This window comes from Rhipicephalus sanguineus, chromosome 1 (assembly GCF_013339695.2).
Source record: "Rhipicephalus sanguineus isolate Rsan-2018 chromosome 1, BIME_Rsan_1.4, whole genome shotgun sequence".
Lineage (NCBI taxonomy): Eukaryota > Metazoa > Arthropoda > Arachnida > Ixodida > Ixodidae > Rhipicephalus > Rhipicephalus sanguineus.
In genome coordinates this window covers 103,765,421-103,791,748 of record NC_051176.1, presented here as the reverse complement: position 1 = coordinate 103,791,748, position 26,328 = coordinate 103,765,421, and the positions used below count along the sequence as shown (strand labels likewise).

General features: G+C 45.7%; 1 protein-coding gene across 5 annotated transcripts in view; it reads left to right on the top strand.

The window, feature by feature from the left end:
- Window positions 1–26,328, top strand: part of LOC119378124 (potassium channel subfamily T member 1) — a 613,885-nt gene that overhangs the window by 561,633 nt on the left and 25,924 nt on the right. For 4 of the 5 annotated variants that reach the window (XM_049415515.1, XM_049415514.1, XM_049415519.1 and 1 more), the window contains exons 14-24: window positions 7,394–7,543; window positions 9,934–10,151; window positions 11,364–11,580; window positions 12,027–12,132; window positions 12,732–12,904; window positions 14,154–14,225; window positions 14,725–14,859; window positions 15,720–15,849; window positions 17,986–18,087; window positions 20,557–20,640; window positions 21,957–22,088. In XM_049415515.1, coding sequence (XP_049271472.1) covers window positions 7,394–7,543; window positions 9,934–10,151; window positions 11,364–11,580; window positions 12,027–12,132; window positions 12,732–12,904; window positions 14,154–14,225; window positions 14,725–14,859; window positions 15,720–15,849; window positions 17,986–18,087; window positions 20,557–20,640; window positions 21,957–22,088 — 1,519 coding nt within the window. The remainder of the gene's footprint in view (window positions 1–7,393; window positions 7,544–9,933; window positions 10,152–11,363; window positions 11,581–12,026; window positions 12,133–12,731; window positions 12,905–14,153; window positions 14,226–14,724; window positions 14,860–15,719; window positions 15,850–17,985; window positions 18,088–20,556; window positions 20,641–21,956; window positions 22,089–26,328) is intronic. The other variant, XM_049415516.1, reaches the window with a different exon arrangement.

The following is a 26,328-nucleotide window of genomic DNA, read 5'->3' as shown; positions in this document are numbered from 1 at the left end:
GTTAGGGTCAACAGCGTACAAGATTGATTCTTTTGTGCTGTCTGGGAACCAGGTGGATAAACATAATTCATGTTTTGTTCTTCGTAAAATTCGGTTTATGTCACATTGGGATACAGGAATGAGGCGGGTTTGTGTGTACTGATGAGCGGCTACTGCATAAGCTAAGCTCTTCTATACGTTACATAATTTATGCATCACAGCAGTACCAATTGTTATCCCTCCCGTTATACAGGCAACAAGGCCGATACTGGATACATCCGGTTTTTTTTTTCTTCGTTCTTTTCAGCGGGCGGGGGGAGGGGGGGGGGGGAGAGGAAGGGTTGCGGCGGAGATAAGACGCGCGAGCTAACATCAATATAATTTGCTAATCGTATACGTTACTGTTTGCCTGCTTGCTTGCCTTTTACTAGATCCCGCTGAAGTAAACGTTCTTAATACGTATAAATGTGCTTCTTCTATGCGGTGCAGGTTTTATGACATTTTACGCGCTTGCCTCGGAGACGCCTCTCGTCTCTTGCACAACGAGCTTTGTTTACCAACCACATACTTGTTAAAATGTCGACGCGTCTTTTGCAACAGCTTTGGTGTATCGATTCGTTTTGTTGTTTATGCCGTTGTTTTCTATTTTCCTACTCGCTTCAGTTGGAATTTCAATCGTATCGCGAAATAAAAGAGAACTGCTAAAAAAATATTCCGGGGGTGCTGTTGTGCACGGTAGTATTCGTCGCGGCATTACCGACACACTCAAACGTTGCGAGGGAGAGAAAAATACGGCCGTGCGCTTGCATGATGGAATGGACCGCGAACAAAGCGCCTACCCTCTCGCCATCCGTCAACACGGGAAGCTGTCATCACGGAAAGCACCCGGCGTAGAAAGGCTAGCATGTGCTACGCACGCAATGAGCCCATTTCGCCAGTGTTTCATACACGCTACCGCACCTGCGCCTAATGATTACTAGCCGCTGTGTTGTTACCGAGAAAACAAAAACACTACTCAGCGGGCTTATGCCTTTCAGAATTTGTGTATCTTTCTGTCTTCTTTTTTTTTCTTTTTTTACAGCAGAACCTATTCTTCCAAATGAAGGGAAAATTTCCTTGCCAAAGGCGGTGTTGTCTTACGCTTGCCTCGTCTGTGGTTTTGAGTAGAGTAATACATGAATGGCCGCTAACCAGAATGACTCCCGCTGGCGCGAGAGGTTTCGACATTTTAACTTCGAGTTTACTTTTGAGTCGCATACTTTTTTTTCGGTTCCACACGTGCATGTAGTACACAGGTTATTAATCATTTATTATTTTTGACCGAGTAATATAAGGGCAATAATTTTGATTTCTCGGAAGTCGCAGCTACTATCTCGTGTACGGTGATGAAATGCTAATAAATACGCGGAGCGCGGGCCTTTTCTTGCGAAATGGTAGAATTTCACTGCCGTTCTGTTTAAGCAGATGTGTTTTCAGCGAACCGGAGTAATATTTTGCCAAGCTAACTTTGTTTTCCGTTATCGCTCAACTGTCGGATGATTTATCCTCAATTGAGCTAACGAAATAAACACCTCGAATTGATACATACAAACGTAATTCCTGTAGAATAATGAGAGGCACCAAGAACAGTACACTTGAAGAAGCGTATAGAAAAAAATTGGGGGACCCTTAAGCTTCGCCTTCGAGAGTTGAACGCGATAGCGGTATACATGCGCACACACACACGCGACACACACGCACACACACACGCACACACGACATAGCTATAGTAAAGGTAAAGGTTTCCGCCCTCTTCAACAGCACTTTTATGACAATAGTGTTTTGTGTGTCCAAAGTATGAGCGAGTATTGTGCGCCGGTGCATTGTTGGGTCAAACTATAGACAGTGCCCTGCGCGTTTGTTCTCTCTGGGTTCGTACGCGTTGAGTTCACTCACTGCACACGCACACACACACTGCACTCACACTTTCAGTCACTGCAGTCAAAATCATTGAGAATGGACAGAATACATCACAAGCGTGTCAACAGCCCGGTGGCGTGAGGGAACGTCTACGCGCGTGACATCTTTTTCGAAGTATCCAATAACCCTCTACGTGTGTGTAAGAGAATGCGCGCACAAATGTGTGTGCCCTTTAATATGGGTAACTAGCAATGCACTCACTACGTGTTTGTAAGGGATCATCCGCGCGGCGTGGTCACAACATCTCTCGGAAACGGCAGGAAGACCGCGGCGCACCATCGTAACGCCTCCAAGAGATGGTGCGACCACACCGCGCGCCCGTCTATCTCGGAGGCCGCGGTAACAAGAGTAGAACGCGATAGCGTAATCGGTCCGTGTTCGTATCGCCTTCCCAATCGCTAGCCTGCCTTCGCTTCTCGGTGGAGACCTAAACCGTGCCGCAAGGAAAGCCAAAGTGCGGACGTCCTCCGGCTCATATCTTTATCTGCATCTACCTCGAATTTTTGCTCACGGACAACGCTGGTTTTTCGCTCACAACCAAAGACACCGCCGCCGACGACGACGCCGACACCGGAATTTCTGTGAAACGAGCTCTTTAACGCTATCGCGTGAAAAGAACCCCTCCTCAGCCATGCCTCTACCTCAAGGGAAAAAGAAAATTATGCGAGGTCATCCTATCCAAAGGCGAACTTCTCGCTACGGTGTTCGGTCCTCCCATCTCTGAATAAGTTAATTTATCTCGATAGCGAGGCAAACTTGCAGAAACTCCCTTGCTTGTAGGATGCCATAGCAATCTTGCAGCAAATTTCTTTTAAAGATAAGGAGCCGAACAAAAGCTTCGCACGAATCATTAGTATCTGCTCATAAATCACGCAGGTAGTTTATGAGGCATCTCTCATTCGTTAACTAAGGTCGCGGGATCGAATCCCGGCCGCGGTGGCTGCATTTTCGATGGAGGCGAAAACGTTTGAGGCCCGTGTACTTAGATTTAGGTGCACGTCAAAGAACCCCAGGTGGTCGAAATTTCCGGAGCCCTCCACTACGGCGTCTCTCATAATCATATCGTGGTTTTGGGACGTTAAACCCTAGATATTATTATTATTACTCCTTTGTTAACTCACCCAGAGATCCGTGTACTTTTGCCACCTGCTTAAAGAGGCGCTCTGAGTTCACCTTCTATATAATATAACGGAGATGAATAAGCTTCTTATAAGCACCGAGGCGTATACATGTCATGCAGTTTATTTCTATATCACCCTGTGTGTTTTAGTGACCGAAATAGCTACGTAAAAGTATAAGACGGGGCCGAGCTGCGGGCCACAAAAAAAAAAAAGGAAAGCGCTAACAGCGTGCGACATATCCATCAATATTGGTTAAATCTGTGCCCTTTAATGAAAGAGGTGCGGCGCAAGTTGACAAAGTGGGGAGTGTTTGTACACACTGATAACGAGGAGACACGGGTAATAAACAAGAAACACGAGCGTAATAAGGAGAAACGTGCTCGTTTCTCCTCGTTATGCCAGAAAGCTTGCTGCGATGAGCAGCATACACCGGCAAACTATAGTACGTTTTCAGGCGTGTTTTCTTGCTAAACGGGAAATGGCTCGGACAAGCGAGGTGTGGGAGTGGCGTCGTATTTAACCCCAAATACATATACTGGTTGAAAACGGGGTGACAGCTGACGTCTCAACTATCAATAAAATTTAATTTGAAATCGCCTGCTGAAAAGCTGCCTCCCGTTGACTTCCGACTTACACTGTTTCTATATATAATTCAGCGACTTGAAGTATGGTGTTTAAGCGCTCGAACTCTTCAGAGTAATGAAGTTGAGGCGTGGAGGTTAACCATGGGATGAGCCCGGTTGGCTACCCGCATTGGGTTAGAACTTTTTGTTAGGCAAGTTGGTGAACGTTCATAATTGATTTTTAAGGCGCAAAGGAGGACATGCACTAGATAGGCGCTCCGTCCCGTGTCCTATCATGTGTACGTCCTCCTTTGCGCCTTAAAAATCAATTATGTACCCGCATTGCGAAAGGTTCTCAATGTGACGAGAACCCTTTCCCCAGCACAGGGTAGCCAGCCGGTCTGAGAATTGGCGAACCTCCCTGTCCTTCCGTTTTTCTTCTTCTCCTCCTCCTCCTCCTCCTTCTCAGTGTGACATGGAGGGGGGAGGGGGGTGACGATGCTGTTAATAAAATACCATGTGCGTTTAAATGTACATATATACCTTATAAACTGGACGGGGGGACGGCGGCCGCGGTAGCTCAGTTGGTAGAGCATCGGACGCGTTATTCGAAGGTCGCAGGTTCGGTCCCTGCCCGCGGCAAGTCATCTTTTCGTCCACTTTTCTTTCTTCACATTTACCTTACATTTACTACTAACAACATCCCCTATAATTTCATTGGCGTTATTGTCTGTTAGTGCTCATTAATATTGTGTATACCAAAGAAAAACGAACCCTTAAAACTCCACTTCTTTCCTTCATTCTCAGCAGTGAGTGACACGGAGGATGAGATTCAACGTAGTTTTCTGCTTTTAGTACAGCGAACATCAAGAAAGGGTATGAAGCGGCGTGAAACTATGGTGGATGCACGTAGTGGTCGTATTTTTAGTGCCACGAGCAACGAGTGACACTCTCGTTTCTCTTCCAAGCACTTCCGGTCGAGCACTTACTTCCGGTTTTGCGAATATTCTGACAATGCGCTTAAAAAAATAAAACTGGCACGAAAGCAATGGCTGTGGTTCAGGTTAAGAGTTAGACTGGATACATACGATATCGGTGCACTATTTGACTTAAGATAAGGGCCAAGTAATTGCCAGGATAATTAGTGAAAGTTAATTGAACGTGTCCACTGATAGAACAGACGCTTTTCTCGTCAGCAGCTAGGATCGCTGCGGCGCCTGGCGGAGAGCAGACCTCAACCGCGAACCTCTTTCTACGTGGCTTCTGAGATCCGTTTCGGCAGTGCGACGAAAGATATGAACACCGAGGTCCGAGTGGCAGCCACCTATGTCAAGGATTAGGGTCGCCTCCAATTTTAGCTATCTCGTTGAAAAGGCCTGGTTGTATGTGGTATCGGCACTCCGCCGAAGCATCACTTAATATATTTGAGGCCAAATCTTTAGGCGGGAGAAAGGCTTTTATTTATTACCAACAACAAATGCCATTAAGGACAAAGTCGAGAAAAAAATGATACTTTCATTTAACTATATAACGTGCCCTATTATGGCTATACGGAACGGCGCGTGTGGCAAATGGAGAACGTTTGGCTCTATATTACAACCTCTGAAATTGATAATCCAGAACTGCGAAACTCTAGCCATTCCCCTCTCCCCATCTCCGCCGAGCGGCCTCGCATGCGTGGTCCCTGCTGTGACATATATACGATAAAAGCGGGGTACTAAAGCGTCCGTGAACTTCAGTAAATAACGGCATCATAATAAATCAATCTCGAGCTTCATCGCGAGAGCTTCGTTTTCGTTTTGTTTTGTTTTTGTTTTTCAACAAGTTTTCATGCCTAAGTTTTGTGTACTATGTTCAATTGTACCTCTAACTTTTGTAGGGACCGCCAGACCGAGCTTGGCGGCCCGTTCGCGGGCACTTACGTGGGACTAGCCGGGTGGCGCGGGGTCTCCCCTGCGTCTTCTCTGGACACAAATAAAGTTTGCATCATCATCATCGTCGTCATCATCATCATCTAACTTTTGTATTACTCTACATCTTTCTCATACTCTCTTTATTTCTTTATAAAATTGGCTTGGTGGCAACCGGTTGTTGAAAGAAAATAGGCGAAAAATACTGCTAAAAAATGCGCTCGTATAGAAACATTCATGATTTGTTAAGAAAAAGGTCGCCTCTGTCTCCACAGCTCTTTAAAACGTACAATGGGGGCGGGACTATCACCAAAGAACCGCGAGAACGACTTCGACGACTCGTGGTTGAAGATCTAGACCTGGTATAGTTCAAGAACTTCAAGAGCACAATCGGCGAACTTTGCACTATTAAATAGCGTGTTTCTCGCTACGAAAATGCTAGCCTTACTGACACGACATTATACTGCTACTACGTGCGGCACCTTAGGTGCTTTGCGCAGTTAAAAAAAATAAGTTTGAAATTTGTTTGAGCCTCCGGATTCTGTCAGAAGCTTCGTACTACTAGCGCCGCCGTGTTCGCTTGTTCATCTTTGGTTGATCCATCTAGCTCAAGTTTCCATTCTTATGTTCGCGTATCTATGGCGGAGCAGATACGGAGAACCATAGAATTTTTTATAGCCTAATAAACTTCTTTCGGTATATTTTTAACGCAAAAGCATTAAAGAGCTCGTTTCGCAGAAATTCCGGCGTAGGCGGTTGTGAGCGAAATATCAGCGTTGTCCGTTAGCGAAAATTCGACATACAACTTGTAGATGCAAATACAGAAATAATAAAAAAAAGTTGGTTCGAGTTGAAATCGAAGCCAGGACTTCTGCGTGGCAAGCAGGTGTTCTGCCACAAAAGCCCGCCCGTGCTCTAAATTGTTTCGGGAAAAAAAAAAACACTGCATAAATATTATGTAGTGCGAGGACTGTCATGAACACATAAGCGTATAACCACACCAGGCGTCAAAACATCTGAACTGCGCAACGAGTGGTTGGTTTAAAGGCCCACCAATTACAAAGCACACAGGCATAAATAACTATCATTATCAACAACAGCATCAACAACGTGGGCAGCTGCGCAGATGCGCGTGTTGCACGGACGCGTAGTGGGTACCTTCGTCTACTCGCAAAAGGAAGAATTATGTCGTATTGGGCACTTCGCAACTCTACTTGCAGCATAGGCATTCCAGGATGGTTTGAAAGGGCCACTTTACAGGTGCACAGACGTTATTTTTCCTGCGGCACGGTTTAGGTGTCCACCGAGAAACGAGGCGAGGTAGCCTATTGAGAAGGCGATGCGAACAGGGTCCGATTACGCTATCGCGTACTACTTTTGAAGGCGTAGCTCAAGCGTACTCCAAGTTTTTTTTAACACATAGGCATGCCGTTGTATATGACTCGTCGTATTTCGGCAATAAGTAAAGTCGCCTAATGTACTTTAATAAACGGAGGTGCATTATGGGAGCACCGCTAGCTGGCGCAGAGTGCCCAGAGCGAAGCACGAGAGAGGAGTCCCGCTGCAGTACACGCCTCATATATGACGCTTTTTCGGCACTGGCCATGCAGTGTATCACTACTTTGTTTCACTGCTTATCACATTACCAGGAGACAGCCATCGCAAGATCAGTTCTCCCGAGATGTGCACGTATGTGCATGTGTGCGCTGGTATGTGTGTGTGCGCTAACGTGTTTTAGTCAAGTGTCCTCGTATATTCGCTTCGAGCATTATTACATATTGAATTTGTTGTTCGGCAAGAGTGTGCTGCCTTCCCGCCTGCGTGTTCTTAGCGGAGTTGCCCTGCCTGCACTTGTCTGCAGGGAAGGCCAGACGTCGGCCGAAGAGTGGCACCGGCTGTACGGCAAGTGCTCGGGCAACGAGATCTACCACATCCGGCTGGCCGACAGCCGCTTCTTCGGCGAGTACGAGGGAAAGAGCTTCACCTACGCATCCTTCCACTCGCACAGAAAGTGAGCTCCACTCCCATATACTTCCGCCTTCGGCTTTATTCACGCGAGAGGCGGGTGCACTTAACGCAGCCTGCTTGCATAGCAGGTGTGCGGGCTCCAAAGTGCCCACTCAGTGCGGCAGCGAGAGGGATGCACGGATGGGACTGCATCGCGTTGATATTTCACTCATTAGATGCCTTCGTGAAAAGGCGTGCAACAAAGGCGTGCGTACTGCTAAAAGGAATATAAGGTTTTGAATTCTCATGCGTAGAATACCACGCAGCTCGCCGCACAAACTCTATGCGTTCGTTTTCACTCTTATTCGCAGTTCGTTGCGGTCCAGGGGCCGAATTCACAAAGCCTCTCGTTCGCAAGTGCTCTTCGCCATTGGCCGGCGGTCTCGGCTAAATATGTCTCGCATCAGGATTGTGGAAAATTTCCCTTTACGAACAATCCTAGCTTAACATACTTTTGTAGACACTGGCCTTGATTTTACTCTTAATCGTACGCAACAAAAACAGGCGTCACGCTGAAAGCAGCGCATTTCAAACTTTGCGTAGAACGTGCGTAATCAGTGAGATTCCGATCATAGTGTTAAAACACATGAAAACATGGTGTGTTTGTCTCTGCGAGTGAGAGCGAAGCACCAATAAATATGGTGCATCCTATATTGTCTGGCCACGCCTTCCGGCTAGGAACAGTTCTACGGCATACCAATACAAGATTCCTCAATTGTATACAATAGTAATGTTCCGCAGCACCCCCTGCCTTCACCGGTAGCCTTTCTATTTTTTTTTTCAATAACGAGACGCATAGGTACGATAAAGGGCGAGAGGAGCGATGGGAAGAAATGTATTCATACGTTGATGATAAGACTGTGACATATTTTTAACGGGCATAGTATCTCTTTTAGCTACCCTCAGCTGTTTAGATGCGACCGACGCATTAACTGGCCTCGAGCGACGTCAGCGCAGCGCAAAGCAGCGAACACACCTGATAAACATAAATGGTAAACATAAATTCCACTGAATATGCCGTTCTTTAACCAGCATTTTGTTTGCCATACTGTATACTGTACATATCGTGTTTCTTCTTTTTGGTTTTCTCTGTAACCCACATATGCTGTAATAACGCTACAAATGTTAGTGTTTGTTTATCTGACTTGTTTTGCTTTGATTTTTGTTCCCCTCTTTCTCGCTATTTTTTTTATTGATTGTACTGGAAATCATTGTACTGCCCAACTGCCACGCTCTCGAATGAGAGTAGCGGTATTGTAAATAAATAAAAAAAATAAAAATAAATAAACATGTTCCGACAGTTCGATTTGAACTCTGGCCCTCCTGTAGCGAAGTCCGATGCTGCAACCAGTACGCCACAGGGTCATGCCTCATCACGTGGAATTGAACACCTCTAGGAATTTCCCGCGTGCAAGCAAGCACATTTTCCACACCGCTCATGGGGTTTCCTTCGTACGAGCCTGTGCTTTGTGATGCATGGAGTGTTGAAATGATGTACGCACTGACTGTAGTAAGCATCCAAACATATAGGGGTTTTATGCTGTTTTTTTTTCTCTTTTTTTCCTTTCCTTATTTTTTTCTTCTTTCGTTTATTTCTTTTTTGTTTGCCTTTTCGAGGTGCAGACGCATGGCGCTCTCAATGCTGCGTTGTCCCTGTAAATAACAAGCAGCACGACAGTCCAATTCTTCTATAGGGCTGTTCGTTCTTCGAATTTTCTGAGCCACGTACTCCATTAAAAGGCTCAGATGACGCGGCTATTATTTCCACGTATACAAAGATTTCTCGTCTGTGATTATCTGTTGGGTTCGTGAGAGGGATTTATTGGTCATGTTAGTTTAAGGTCGCAACTATTGTTGCATGATAATTTACCCCGGCCCAGGAACCGCTCTTCTTCAAAGATATAATATGCGTATGAGCACAACAAACCAAAGTAGGTGGTAGTATGGGAATTTACAGCATTTGTAGTTGGCAGTCAGTGCTTGTGCTGTTGTTCGTGCTTATTTCGGGGCTGTTTGTTCGCCGATGTATTCTTATCAACCAGTTCGCATTCACTATTTTAACCTATTTACCTACTGGGTTTCTTTAGAAAAGAGGCTACAGCACTGTTTTTATTAACGAAAAGGGTACGTTTGGTTCCAAACCGCGATACAAGAAACGACGTGCGTTTTAGCTGAGATCATGCTGCGTTTCATAACTCGTCCCAAGCCTAGGTAGACCGGTTTTTCGTCATGGCCCCAAAGTTAGGAGCCCCGCCGGAACCGGTCGACAGCGTCACCGCGTAAACGCCATCAGTGGGGCAGAGACGCTTCTAGACGCCTCAGTGGACGCTTCTAGAAGAACCACCTGGTCGGCATGTATACGTTCACTCGCGCGACCGTGTTTCCTTTCCTCAGGTATGGCGTGGCGCTGGTCGGCGTGCAGACTGACGTGCACGGCCAGTGGCCCGTGCTGCTGAATCCCGGACCGGCCTACATCATGAAAGGATCGGACATCTGCTTCTACATGAACATCACCAAGGAGGAGAACAGCGCCTTCTTGCCCGCCGCCGGCGACGACGCCAAGCCTCAGGATGCCGCCGACAAGGCCGCCGCCGATGCCAAGGCCAGGACAGGTCCGCCTCATGCACGTTTTATAAAACTTAGTAACATAAGGACTCGACCATCGCGCGAGCGCTTATAAGATTCGACAAGGGGCGAACATATATCTCATCGTATTGATTGGCGGTTACGTTTACGTCAATTGTTACCACGACTACACGTTATATAGAGAGCTAACGATATTCACGATAATGCTAAAACATTAGCGCAAAACGAGCACAGCGGACAAAGAAACGACGAGGACAAGCGCAACCCGCTGGCGGCTGAGGAAGCTCAGCAGATATTAACGACTCGCCTTTGGTGTGCGCATCTACAGACTTACGAAAAACACTTTACATTCACTTCACGAAGAAATTCGTGCATAGAAATTACCTCCCTTATCGCATTCGTCCTAACATCCTCGCGGCATTATGTGCACATTTACGGTAACTTTGTATAATCAGTTGTGTTTTACTAGCACGTCCCGTTTCCAATGTACCCGCTGGCGGCTGAGGAAGCTCAGCAGTCACCGTTCTGTGGAACTGTGTCGTGCTTTGTCGCAGCGTTCCACGCATGCAGGCCGTATCTACAGCAGTGCATACATAACCGCACGTCGTTTACCAGCTGCTACCACACGCTTGGTGTAAACGGTCGCATATCAACCGACTTCCTCTCACCACCGAGAAAACATTATTACCTTTGCAACCGCCGTTGTGACCGGAATTCATATGCGCGCGGTGAAGTCCACATTGTACCCGGACGTTCTGCCTACTACGTTACATCGCAATACAAGCACTATGCAATGTTTCCGCTGCAAGGGGACACTGCGAGTGGGCCAGTTTGTTGTGCATGCTTTTAGGATGAGGATGACGTTGTGAGCGTCGCGAAGAAGTTGTTCTGGAAAACATGGAGGTCTCCACTGTGAGAACTGGCTCTTACAACAGGAAAGGAGCTCAGCGCAAGAGGAATCGTTTAAATCGGTTCACCTTTTCTTTTAATTAGAATAAACTTATCTACAAGCTCGGTATATAGCACGGCTTTTGCACACGACTGCCACGGCCACGCTTGCACCACCACAGCTTTCAAGTCATTGCACAGCAGGGCTACAAACAGTCGTGGTCGCATTTCTGATTAGTCGAGTGACAGCAAATGCAAAGTGCTTGCGACTAAGTGTAATAGTCAAGGACCTGCAAAACCTGCAATAATATTGGGCTTCATCGCTGTTCTTACCATACTTTCTATGGCAGAAAGCGGCAAATCGCGGTTCGACTTCCGGAGCCGCAAGCAGCATCTGGAGGTTCCGAAACCCGAAGAAGCCCGCGGTCGGCGACCCAGCATCGCGCCCGTGCCTGACCTTGGCCAGAGCGAAGAGGGCACGCAGTTGGACAGCGAGGACGATGCTCTGGGCATCGAGGAGGAGAAGTACCTCGAGAACTCCTGGAACACACCCGCCGAGGAGTCCGAGTGAGTGTCACCATGACCCGCCGGTGACTACTTTGTGGGTGAGAAAAAGCTGCGGGTTGGTAGCTGAGAGATGTGTTAGGCGCTCATTGGTGACATGCGTAAGTGAATGACAGATACAAAGTTATAGAGAAGATAATTTGCAGTTGTCAAACGCGTCTTGAAATGTATTGTTTCTATGTTTCCGAAGCTCACTCGTTACTATAGGTGCTTGAATAGTTCATTCGCGGCAACTGCACCGCACATTCTTTGCCTGCGTTGATCGGCCAGCCCCGTGTAAATGGATGGCCAAAAGAATAGCAACAGAAAGGTGGCAGAGAGGGGGTGTAAGAGAAGGAGGGAGAGAGCCTGAAAGGTCGCTGTTTACAGAAAAGTGGTTGTAAAGGATTTGTGCTGTGATCACACGCTAGAAATCAATCTGCGATGTCTTTCTTTCCTTTCTTTGCCAGGATTGTAAAAGGCTTCCCCCCAGTTACGCCTTACATCGGCGTCAGCCCCAAGCTTTGCTACTTACTCAGAGACAAGAAGCCGCTCTGCTGCATGCAGCTCGCTCAGGTATGTGCTGTCCAAACTAGCATCGCTGCGTCACATTTGTTATGTCTTCGGCGGCGCAGTTTACACAATATGCGCAGAGTTCACCTCCGTTGAGTGGCATGTATTGAGAGTGATAGAAAATGTGTATTGACAGACTATGCGAAATTGAACAGCATTTATAACTTCTATTTATGTAGCGTCCTGTAACTACACTTGTATACCATCGGGATTCGCTGCTGTATTTGCGCGCTTATATGAACTCACTGGTAACCGAAAGTTTATTGCCCACGTAATTTATTTCCACAATGAAGCAGATAATACTTTTTTTCTGTTTTTAAAGGTCACTCTCAGCGACGCTGGTACTATTTTATTCTCGAAGAACAGCGAGATCTAAATGATAGAGAAATAATCATAGTTGATGTTGGTATTCCAATAACTGTTATTGAAATAGCGACCTCAACCGCTATAACCGTTAGTGCTACAAAGCGGGAGGGTCACACTATACCCTCTTTCATGTACCTTCCTCCACAGTGCGCGCTTCCGAAGAACTGGTTTAATTACCAACAATCGTGCTCGCCTCCTCGATATCATGTGCTCCATTTCTACCCATTTCTGCGCAGCAATGCGACCACTGCGAATTCCACAACGCGAAGCAGTACAACTGGCCCAACCGATGTGTAATCCTGGCGGCCGACTTCGCCAGCAAAGGCATCTACAACTTTATTGTGCCCCTTCGGGCGCACTTCCACAGCCCCAACAGCCTCAGACCCATCGTGCTACTTCTGGAGAAGAAGTAAGGATATCGCTATCTTGTTCCCAGTATTTGTTTTTCTGTATCGCTTCACAAGCGAAACTTTAGCAGCCCTCACTGCGCGCCCCATCATTAGTTAGCCAGGAGCCGTCGGACGATATCGCGGGAGGCCGAGAGTGTTGCAGAGACCAATGAGCGTATTGCGTTGAGACTCCCAGAGTATTAATTCAACGATGATTGTACAAGCAGTCTACGCTTCACAGAGGCGTTAGGCTTTAAGAGAAGTAGTGGAAACCAGCAATAAAACTGCTGTAAAGGCTGTAGTAAACGACGGTCGATAGATTGTTAGTGTAAATAAAGGGATAATACGCGGCAAAGCGGACTATCCCCAGTAGATGACGTTCCTCAGAGTATAGACGTATTTGAAGGTTTTTATGTTTGCCAGGTAGCAATAAGGAGCGAGCTTGGTGGCATGATGCCATTGCTCCGTTTCAAAGAAAATGTCCACATCATTGTCATCATCATTATCATAGTGAGTACCTATATGTACAGCTACAGCGCGGTTCACGTCTCGTCTATCTCAGTAAGTGTAAGTGAAATTATCTGTCAGAAGCAGCAGTCTTAGTCTGGAGACATGCATCTCGAATGAATAAACCGCGCAAAAGAACGAGGACGAACAGAAGAAACAACAGACCACAGCGCTTACATTGCTTCCATGTTCTGACACATCAGCGCTGTGGTCTGTTGTTTCTTCTGTTCGTCCTCGTTCTTTTGCGCGGTTTATTCATTCGAGATGGAATCACACCAACTTGCCCAGTTAAAAGTTCTAATGGAGATATGCACTATAATTTTCGCCTTGTAACCACAGCCGTCTAGGCGAAAACAAAAAATTTTCCTTACACAAGTCTCTGAAGCATAAGAAGGACAGAGCGAAAATAGGAAAACAGCAAACATAGTTACCAGTATTACTTCCATGTTCTGGCACATCAAAATTCTACTTTTGCCGGTGCTTGCTTTCGTTGCATGTACGCAGCTACACTGTCAGTTTTTCTCTTCGTGATCAAAAATTGCATACTAAGCAGGGCTTATATTTATTTTGCAAATCCAGTTGTCATTACCGTTCACGAGGTGTTTCGTTGCTTTTATCGTGCAGGCAAATGGTTTATTTAGCTCGGTCAGTATTATCCGTTTCTTCATTAGCGACCATGAGCAGTATAATTTGCAAGCTTGTTGGACGCCATTACGCGGACACTAGCGTTTGGTAATCGCGTCTGTTCTGTTTCTTTTTCAGACCTCACGCGGCGTTCTTAGATGCGATTTCATGTTTCCCATTGGTGTACTGGATGCAGGGTTCTATAGACGAGTAAGTCATATTTTCGTTATTAATATCTGGGCTTACATATCTGATGATGCCGCATTGCTTTGCGGCATTAGAGAGAACTGTCTAGACCGCTGGTTAGTTCAACTCTCAAGTGTGTCGCATTCCCTGTATCAGATGCCGCTTTTTTCTTGAGATATCTCCCTAATGAGCATGTGGGGCTAAGTGCTCGTGTCAACGATACCTGCGCTCGTTATACATCAAGGACAGCCAATAAAGTAGGCGACTGACGCTCCAGTGCTATTGTGTAGAATTATTTATCAATGGGCAGCTACGTGAAGCGTTACACACGGGCAGTGACTCGCAGTGGCCCACATTTCGCAACGCAAAATCGTTAAGCAGCTGTCTTCATTCAGTGTAATCCGTTATAGGTAGCGAATACGCAGCTGCGATAACACGCGTTCGCTATATATATTCTAGTCAGGTCGTGTTCGCGGCCACATCATTGGCCTAACGCAGCGTCACAACTATCCGTGTATTGCAGCCTGGACGACCTGCTTAGGGCAGGCATCAACCTAGCTGACAGCGTGGTAGTAGTGAACAAGGAGTCGTCCAATTCAGCCGAAGAAGACTACCTGGCGGACTGCAACACCATCGTCGCGGTGCAAACGATGTTCAAGTAAGGCTACCCGCCTTAACTTGCACGATAAGCGACGCTGAAAGTAATGTAGTCGCCGTGCGCTTTATTTCAGCTCGATGCATATGCACACGTACTTCGCTATAGAGCCAAGAAAGAAAGAAAGATGCGCGCCTGTGGTGTTCTCACGTCAAAAAACAATAAGGGGGCGATAAGTGACGCCATTCTTGTGCCCTCGGCATAACATGATATTTCTATTAGTTTTCCTTCCTTGCTCCCCGATTCAAAACTAATGCACATGTTAAAGATGCAAGTTCAAAGAACCCTTCTTTTTGTAAGAAAAAAAAACACAAATTGTGATACACAGCTGTAGTGTCCATGAAACGAGACAGTTACGTCACTCATGGGCGTAGGGGGCGTGCAAGATAACCTCCCTGGCAGTTCTCTTTTGGTCTTGAGTGAAATTAGCCTGAATTAACTTCGCTCAAGAAATTAGGAGTTCGCATTCTGGCATGTCCGGAACTGAAAATGAACTGTTTGTATGACCATTGATCTGACACTCAAGGCTTAAAAATTAATTAACCTAGATTTTGAAAATTACCCATCTAATTGCAACTTGGAGTCATTTTCAACTGTAGCGATCAGTGGTACAAGCAGATCCAGTGAACACCACTCGATTGTCCCATCTTTACCATTCACATCTTATTTTTTTTTTCGCAATTTGGAACGCATTTCCGGGAGCACATGTGTATTGCGCGTGTACCATATAAGGTACGCATAAAGCGTACACTCTTACACATGACAGTCTAAACTACGCAACATCGCGAAGACCCTCGCAAAAGGAATCAGTTTTAATTTTTACTAATCTCTCCTTCTCCTTCTCCTCACGTGCTTTGTGGCAGATTCTTCCCGAGCGTGCGCATCATCACCGAGCTGAGTCAGAGCAGCAACATGCGCTTCATGCAGTTTCGGGCGTTTGACACGTACGCGCTCCACCTTTCCAAGATGGAGAAGGTGAGCCTGCTCAACCAGGTAATGTGGCAGGCTCCTATGCTTACGTCCATGGCGCCTTCCATTCGGCCGAGGGACACGCCGGCGCTTCTTCTTCTTCGCCTCAACGCTTGCTTTGTTCCGGCTTGGCGCTAACTTAATGCTAAATGCCCAACGCAGGCCCCTTTTTCCTTTGTACTAACAATAGACACCTGAAAAGAAAAAAAAAAACACTTGGAAAAGGTCACTCTCCTGTGTATTTGAAAGCGCATGGAAGCAAATAAAAAGTAAATAGCTCATGGCAGTGAACATACGTTCAATGTATGGACTTGAAGCAAAATTCTGCAGTGGGATGATTGGTTAAACATACTCGTACTATACTGTATAGGTAGTAGGCAGTCCAACGAAAGGTCCAGTCCAGCCTTTTCGTTGTTTTCTGCAATAACTATAGTATATAAGTACTGTATTGTGTAACCTTGGCTGCTGGGTCGAGAGACGTGGGTTCGATCCCGGCCGCGGTGGTCGCATTTTGATGGAGGCGAAATTCTAGAGGCCCGTGTACTGGGCGATGCCAGTGCCCGCTGAAGAACCCCAGGAGATGGAAATTAATCCGCAGCCCTCCGCTACGGCGTGCCTCATAATCATATCGTGTTACACGTAGATATCTAGAATTCAAGTAAATTCAAACTATGAAATTGTTTTTTATTACAACGGGTCAGTCGTGAGCCGTTTTGTTACATGTTTCAAACAACCGCGATAATTCGGCTCCAGATTATACGACACAAGTTCTTCAGCTGCCACGATTCTGAATACAGTATATACCTTCTTATTAGAATACTTTTAGCGTATACTGTAGTTCTGCAAGACGCAAAAAAAAATGCATGATGTTCGTATCAACATTAGAAGAGCGCAACGCCGAAACCTCAGAGTGGTTTGTTCGGTACTTTCCAAGCCACTAACGACGGTTGCCTGCTCTGCAAACAAACTCTTCTTAGATTTATAAGTATCACCTTTTTTTCTTCTTTTCAGGTGTCATGAAATAACGAATAATGAGTACCGCCTAATTTAGCTAACTCCGCAAACGCTGCCTGAAACGCGGCCTCCTTGATGCCAATGGAAGGTGCCAAGTGCTGCTGCATGCTTCCAACTTTGGTTGCACAAGCTGCGCACCGCATTTGTGTAATATTCCCGTGCATGAGCGTAACCTACCTTCAGGGGCCGCTGACGTTGCAGCGATTCTCTTTAGTTTGCAGAGAACCTTAGCTCGAAGTCTAGCGTATCTGGCTGGCAGCTAACGCAATGGCTACCACGGCTAAACGGTTATAATCTCATTAGCGCCCCTCCTGCTTGTAGCGTATCATTTTCAATTATAACATTTTTTTTTCGGCCAGGCGCAAGCGTTTGCTGCAGAGCCTTCTTTATTTTTCATCCAGGAGGCTGGAGACGACATCCTGTACTATTTATCGTTTGTTTAACTGCTTCTTGGATGCTGTTGATGCCATGGGAGCCTGCTCCATCTCCTCTCTGCTTTTATTCTCTTCTCTCAGGCCCTATTCGGCCAGAGAGAATTACTTTTGTACGTCAGATTGCTGCTACTGCGCCATTTTGGCTAATCTTTTTGAGCCTTTCGGCTTAATGCGCTGCGAACCTTCGTCGTCAGTCACCGTGACAAAAACTGCCAGCCATGCAAGTATAAGACGTTCTTTTTTTTTAGACACTTAAAATACGCTATGCTGTCTTTTGCAGTAGTGTCATATACATGTTTGATGTAATGTAATTAGTTAGCGCTTTGCAAGTCCAGGTTCTTTACTGGCATATAATGATGTCTGCATACCTTTGACATACTGTCGAGCAGGTTTAATTTTTCTCCCGTATGCTCAGGTACACCAGAAAGCAGAGTAAGAGAGCCTGGTACCTTTATCGTTACGCGTACGAAACGCAGTGTCATTTTAAAATGCTGTATTGCGCGGCGTATGCATACTTCGGAATAAGCTAACGGCGCGTTTTTGTAACGCTCACAATGAGTCCCTCGCTATATGCACACGCTCGTTAATTTTCGCGTCGCACGCTTTTTGCACATGATCGTCTAGTCGGTCTTGCTCAACTCTCGCCAACACATTTTCTTTCTCTTGTCTCTCTCTCTTTTTTTTCTCCCTCTCCTTCCCAAACACATCGCAGCGAGAGAGGGATCGTGGCTCGCACATTTCTTACATGTTTCGGCTTCCCTTTGCCGCCGGCAATGTGTTCAGTGCGAGCATGCTGGATACCCTCTTGTATCAGGTACGTCAATGCGGACCTCAGAGCAGGTAGGTATGGTTCAATGGGGTTCAACTGGAGAGATCCAAAGCAGTACGCCTCCTGGTGCTTCGTTTCACTTATATAAAAACATGTTTGTTTCAAGAATTCAATTAGTAAAATTTGTAATGACTCTTTAGCGAGTGTAAACACTTTGACATAGTATAGGGGAGAATACATAAAATCGTTCCTAGCAAATTTAGCCCATGTGCTACGTACTAATGAAGTATTTCACTACGTTTAAATTTTTTTTTCGTGGTTAATGGCTCATGTATTGCCCCAAGTGATAATGGGTAATCATCTAGAGACCAGTATGCAGCGTAAATGTCGAAGAAGCGCCGTCCAGCAACACGTCGGCTATGTCCTATAGTGCGCAAAACCACCCCTGCACACGACGGCTAGGCGCCATGAAACTATATGGGTTGTCGCGCGCGTAATAGTCGTGGATGGTTGAAGACCATTCATCATTCACGCTCTTTCCACTTAACCATGGGCAATCTACAGCCACATTCCATGGCGATACTGCAGTGTCGGTTGCGCTTTATCTAGATGAAACAAATAACAGCTGTTATTTGTTTCCTATAGGGATACCTTTTGCGAGGATCACTCAAATCTTACTGCGAGGGCACTTTACGACTCGTCAAAGCAAACGGGGTGCCCTGAGGACCGAGGTAAAACCCACGTGATCCTTCATTAACTCAAGGAAGGAGAAAGTGAGGAAAACCTGGTCGTCGCTTACCAAAGGGAACGCTCGAGCTGCGAGATCGATATCGACTACCTAGCACTCCAGTACAGGGATGGATTGCTATGTGTTGTTGAGTAAAATTACTAAGCCGATTGAGGCGCAAAATTGCTGAGGTTATCATCGCAGTGCAACGGACTTGCGACATCCGCAGAGACGACATCTGAGTATGTCGTTGGCTTCATTTAACAAAAGCACTTGCCTCTAGTTGAATTTGTGTATGAACTCTCTGGCTTAATCACGCGAGTCTGAAGGACTGCTGAGTCATTTTACTCGAATGACACTAACAAGTACTAGCATGTTTTCTAGAACGGGGAGAGAAAACAGCAGCTTAGCTGGTTCCTCATGATGAAATCATCATAAAGTCGCTCAATGTGCGTAGCCTCACTTGCTGCACGTCCTAGAATGTATTTGAGATGGTTGAACTTGTGGATGTGCGAGATGTTACCGTCGGAAAATAAGATGTCATGACAGCCGTACATAGAGGGAAAAAATATGTGCCCTTTTTGGGTGTGGTTCAGTCTTTCTTACAATATTCGCTGTACTGCCATGCGCTAAATTTTTTGGAATATCAGCAAGTACAAAATATAAACGCAGACAGCATACGCGCCAAATTTCGAGAATACGCGTGTAATCACGCGCGCGTGATGGTAAATTCTGAAGATATGACATTTACTATCTAATCTTTGTATAATTGCGCACTTCATTCATAAAGCCAGTTGATGTCCAGCTGTTTAATTCGTCTTAGCCTTCGCTGGTGTTGCAGTCATGTTTCATAAGTAGCCTGTGCCTTTGCCTTCACGGTAATCGAACTATCGAAAGTTCTATTCCAGTGTGTCACATTAGTCCTGTATGGTATATTTAATTAATCGCTAGCCTTAAGGAAACATTGGACTGACGAAACGTTTCTTTCGTCGCCATGGTCTCCTATAACACGGAACGTTCTTGCTAAGTTACTAAATACGGCGAAAGGAGGTTGCGGGCGATCCCACTGTCGCAACATCGTCAATAGCAAGCCCACCCCAAGAAAACTTAAAAATTTAAGATATCGAGGGAAGCATAAGATAGTTAACGCAACTGTATGGATACACACGGGGCAACACGACGTAAACAAGAAAAGTAACTATGCAAGTTTCATGCAGACAAATGAAGCTCACTCTTTTAATATTCAATATTATAAAAAGCAAGGTTATAGTTAGACTAAATGAGTGCTGGGCGAGTTGGTAATAAGTACTGACAACAAACTGCGCGAAAAAAAAAACACCAGGGATAAGAAAGTAACACGGGGGTGTACCTGTCTCGTGTTCCTTTCTCGTCCCTGGAGTTTCTTTCGCGCATTGTGGACCGGGACAAGTGTATCAGTTTCTTTTCAGGAAACTTACGCATTAACCCTGTAAAGAGTCACTACCCGTATATTTTGCGATTTGTACATTCCTGGCATGCGACCCTTATACACTTGTTCAACTTTCCAAAGTTAGTACTTTTGCTTTTTCTTTCTAGCTTCGCTTCGGCTCGAAGTTCTCACAATTCAATGATAAAACATTCGCACTTGAGTCGGAAACTTACCGGACATTATTTACCTTTCATTTTATCTATTACAAGTGTGCTGTTCTGTTCAAGTGTATAAAGTGAGTGACGCTATATTTGCTGAACGTGTACCTATACATGTGTAATTCAGTTTTTTTTTCTGTAACATTTGGCACTTTCTACAGGCCTTTGTCAAAGACTATGTGATAACATTTGTGCGTCTGCTTTTGGGCGTTGACCAAGCACCGGGATCAGGATTTTTGTCTTCGGTAAGTTACTTCACTTGGGCACCCTGGTTATGCCTGTGACGTTATGGGAATTGTTTAACCCGATCGCTGTAGTTCTCAGCACTTAAGCGACAGTGTTTTCTTTGCGTGAGTATCTTACTAAACAGCGCGGAAAAAGCAGGCCTACAGTGTCGACATGCAGTGGCTTTGCTGTTCCACGTATCGTCTATTGAAATATTTATAGCAAGCAAGCGGATTCTTGAGACAACAGCCAACTTGTGTCGTAAAGTGGGTCTGGTTCTGCGTGCGGTATTGATGCCGTCGGTCTTCCATGACAACGCAGCTTCATGTGAATTCGCGTACAAGCCTTAAGGTGCTGTGCTTGCTGAAATCCGCGTATTTTGCATACAATGTACCTGTATGCGAATTCAACGCGAGCGCAAAAGATGCCATAAAGTTTGCGTGCCAAGTGAATCCAGTTTAAATGCTACGTGCGAGCTACCACATGACTAAATAGTTGCATAAGTTTGTTATGAGGCGGTTAATGTAACTACGCGTTATTGGCGAAAGTCCGGAAGACATCAGGGTTGTTAGGGTTTGCTGTCGGCAACCGAAAATCTGCATAGTCAATATTGTGTTTCGGCCACCTCGCATAAGCATTTTCATAGCACTTTCAACAGTTCACTATCGTGCTTCTCAAGAAGAAAAATAACAATATACAGGCTATGGACTCATTATATCACGCTTTTCTTGATAGATGTCAGAAATTTAAAAATGCACATTGTTCAGTGATTAAAGCTCAGATTATAAGATAACCGAGTGAGTTCACTAAAAGGACAGCCCGACGTCGTGACCCGTGGCATGCGATAGCAAAGCGAAAGAAAGTGGGAGAGAGAGAGAAATGACACGTGTATTTTGGCTTCAGTGGCAACAACTGTACGAAAAGAAAAACAGTTGCAATGAAAGCATTTGCAGAATAATCGGAAGGTTAATTAATAAATCGTCCAGTCCTATCGCCGACATTTCGTCACATTGATACATTCCGTGAATCTACGCACTCAAGACATCTCCGCAGCGTGGGCTTCGCAAACTGTGCATCCGCCTGATTCGGTATTTTCATTGCAGCTTAGCTTGTGAACGTGGCATGAATATAAAAATTGCGTGAGGTTAAAGTATTGATCTTTGTGGTAATCAAGCGCAAACAAGAATCGCTGTTTGTCGCGTACAGGATTTAATACGCACCACCGGAGTAGCGGAAGCCTTTCTTCTCATGGATTCCAGCAAGTGCGTTGGATCTGTATATAGTATTTTTTTTTCTCTACCTTCATTTTCCCCTCTCCTCCCCTCCACACGCGCAGATGCGAATTACTAAGGACGACTTGTGGATCAGGACGTACGGGCGTCTGTACCAAAAACTTTGCTCAACCACGTGTGAGATCCCCATTGGCATCTACAGGACACAGAGCACAACAAACCCGGAAGGATCGACTGTGAGTACCTGTCAGAATTCATATCGTAATTGGCGAGGCAGAGTAGATGTAAGTTGTATATATTATTGCTATTATTGCCCTCATTTTAAAAGGAGTGATGGTCACTAAATGTGATTAAATTTTTTGTTTCATTTAACTAAAATGAAAAACAGGAGGGTAAGGTGCTGTTAATTGTTTTTTTTTTTTACTTACCCGTCAATCACACCGAACGGGATCACTGTGAATCAGCATGCATTAAAAGGACCTGCCGTCTTTCGCTTTGTGCTGTCCACTTTTATCGCTTCTAATTGTATCTTGTTCTGCTGCTAGGTCATCTTCATTTCAGCATCTACGTTCAAGCATCCATTGACATTGCACTTCGTTGTTGCTTTTGCAAGTTCGTTTTTTGCTTATACGTTTGTGCTAGCGACTTTTTTTTTATGAAAAGGAGCTGGTTCATTTTGCCTACGAATTTTGGTTGCCATCCACATTTTTTTTTTCTGTGCTCATATGTCGTCTGCATGAAGCGTTTGTGTCGTCTTCAGCAGCCCAAAAAAGCCTGTCTATAACATGTTATCAATCAGTCTGTTGTGTTTGTCTGTTCTAACAGGAAGCCACAGCTTTGATATGAGCCGTTAAATAACTGTGACGTACGATCATTCCTCATGGAGTAGCTAAGTGCGCGTAACATGAAACATATAAGCAGAAAAAAATAATAAGGCATTATTTGAGGCAAGTTACTGCGTTTCAGTTCTGGCAGGGCTTCAACAGAACTTTAAATCCCTTTCTTGCAGACGTGCAATACAAAGCTTGCCTTCAGTGCAAGAGCTGCGTGTAGTAAATTTTAACAAGGCGCTGCGGTTGCCCATTTATTATACTGACCCCTCAGTTTATGCAGATATATTGACCTGTGTACTGAATATTCCGTCTTGCATCGAACTGCGACCAGACACAGCTAACTGCGATACAGTGATACGGTAGAGTTGAATGCCGCTTTAGATATGTGCAGCCCGCGTAGGTTCCTGGTTACCGTAATACTGTTTCTTTTTTCTGTTTTTTTTTTCTTAAATTTCCCGGGTGATAATTCAGTTTCGCAGAAAAAATTGGACTCGGTGAGTTTTTATGAGTTATATGATGTGCAAATTCCGATTTTTACCGTTAAATGCAGAAATACAGGTAGATGAATATGAGGAAATCGTTATTCGGTCGTGTAGGGTGTTATTCACACCACATAAACCAAACACGCTCAGCAGTAAACAAGTCGTCTGTATTAGCTCTATGAATAGCCACATCGTTTATGTTTCAGTATTTTTATTTAGCACGACCCATGTCGCCCGGCCACAACGGAAGCCAGGTCTATATCGTTTGCATTCACTCTTATACGCAACGTTCAGCATAGTTTTCATTTATTTCATTGCGTACTCCCGTAAATTGAGAGGCAAGCTGAATATCTCACTGAAATGTGTGCTCTCGTAAATGAAAACACAACAAGCTGAATCATCTCACTGACAGCCCACTTCCAGGGCACCGAGTCTACGTAGAAGGTCAGTCATCGTTCTCACGAGTATTCATGAATACAGAGGGAAAGAAACCGGTTGACATCCCGAGCCACTCCCTTGTTTCAACGATACGCGAAAACAAAACGAAAATTTTAAAGACGGTTATTCCGCAATTTTACGGTAAGCGATGGATGGATGGATGGATGGACGAACTTTATTGAGGTCCATTAGGTCGCGCTAGCTTCGATGCTCCGAAAAAAAAAACGCCTAGATGGCGCCCAATGTTTAATTATATCCACATGAAGATACTAAACAGCTGTGTGCTTTTCGTGAACTTTCCATGGACCTGATATTCCTGCACAGAGGACTTGCTGACGCCCATCGAAAGCTTCAGTTGCAAGCGTACGCGTGCAACTGAAGCGCGATTTTCTACATGTGCTAGCAAATAGGTGTGCCACCCACGCTCAAATATTGGCCGCAACCACCCCTCGAGCAAGCAACTGTTGTGGTGCGAACGGCGTTGTGTTGCCAGGGCGAGGCAACGTCCAAAGGGGGTAGCCCGCAGCTGCGCCGGCCTTTCGACCCGCGTACTCCGTACCCGGCCGGCGCTCCAGGCGTCGCGGCGGGGCTGCCTTGCGTCTGCCCCGACGAGATCCACCCGCTACTCGGGGGTTCGGTGCGGCGAAAGCCCTACCTGCCCCAGTACCCTCCGCCCATCCTTGTCCACTCGGCCGAGGAGGTGAGCCGCCCGCGCGCACATTGTGCACCACCGGACGGCACACGGCGAAGGAATGCGCCCGCGAGCATGCAGCGCACCGCACCGATCACGGGACGACGAAAGCCGCCGGCACTATTCTATTCGCAACTCTTCCAACAACCCCACTGGAACGGTGCATAGCGCAAGCTGCCTACTGCCACAAGAGACCCTCGCATGCTCCTTTGTGTCGTGTCTCCTTCGTGTGATGAGATCCTGTGGTTGGGCTGCGTGAAACTGAACCTTTCTCGGGTTGTTCGATTATAAGGCACAAAAGTGTGCTTGGGCATGCGTGTGATAAGCGTAGATGTCTTTCTGAGCCGAAGGGCAATATTTAATGTACGCTTCGTACATCATGCGGATTGTGCATCGGAGATTCTATTTCGAGCAGGGAAGAAAGGTTACTTGATCAGATTCGGGTCGCACTCGTACCTTATAGTTCGCTCCTTATTGGTCATTGTTGATGTCTTCTGCGTCTCGTGGGAACCCATTCCTGAACTTGTGCTCTCAGTGCTCGCTATTCGACCTCAAGCATCGTTAGTATTTGATCCGATAAGCATTCGTCGTTTGCTGGTATACTGCAGACAGTTCACGAATAAAGTGTTTGCCAATGGCGAGACTTAACATCAATGCAACGTGCCTGAGAATAACATTAGGCTTGTTCCTCCCACGTCAAACACGTTCGCAGAAGTGCCACGAATGGAGCAATAAATGCGTCACGTGGTACCTACGGTGCTACTCACGAGAAAATTGTGATCGGTAACGCCGTACTCAATGAGCCGGATGCTAGTGGTTTCCTCGGTGTCACAGTGTAGTTCAGGCGACCACTTTAAGCGAGAAAGTTATCGTGTAAGCGGACAATTTCGCCTTACCCCCAACCTTAACAAGCAATTTATTTTTACGTGTGTACCATTCTCTCAATGACCACTAGCACCACCCAGTCAAAGCACGCTATTCAAGGTCCCCACCGGCCCGTGCATTTCGACCTGTGCACTTCGGCCTGTGCACGGCCTGTACACTTCCCTCTTCAGAGCACTAACACTACGAGGGCCACTGCAGCTTGCTTTGAGTATTGATGTCCCGGTGTTTTGAGAGAAGTAGCACAAAGAACATAGCACAGTCGTCCAAGCTTTTCGCGTGAAAAAAAACGTTACCAGTCAGTAGTAAGGTTATGTTGTGGTGCGCGAAGGCAAGGGGGGACGCGCTTACTATTCACGTGCCTCCCAGCATTTCATGACTGTAAATGGTTGTCACTCAAATGTTACCAGCTGCCCTATCAATTTTATGCCTGAAAGCACAGCACACATAAGAAGATGTATTAGAGGAAAAGGCAAGGAGAATAACCAGGCTCCTTCATATGTTGCGCCAGCAGTTCGGACATCTTTCATTTCCGATTAGAACGATGGAATAATGACAAGAAGACAGCAAGCGTAGCCAGTACACGAACTGGCTAAATCGCTTAGCGGAGAAAATTTAAAAAGAACTTAGTGATAACGTGTGAAGAAATAAATACAGTTACAAAGAATATCGCTAGCATGAGCTCAGAAAAGCGTAGAGCAAGTCAGAACTTATCACGAAGCCCACACTTTATCGAGAAGAGGAAAGAAATGCTTTATAAGGAGAGAGATACAACTGAGGGAAAGTCACAGAGGTTAATTAGGATTAAATACATACGGTTTGGACAAGTATCCCTCAGAATCCTTTCAATTTACCCGGGGGGACTAACCTGTCTGTCTAACGCTGTTAATTCTACTTTTCGTTGCATACTGTATGGTGATGGCAGAATCAAATTAGGTGTCTGTCTCATCACATCCCAGATGCCACGAGCGTAGCTCCTGAGCATTTCAACGCCGGGCGTGCCGAATTATCCCGGTAGCCACTTAATATAACGTCACGTGTTTAGGTCGTGTGACTGGTGTAAAAAAAATTAAAACATCAGTGCATGGAGGATCAAACAATTGTTCAGTCGGCCAGGGCAGATGGTTGATGATATGGACCTGTGTGAGCG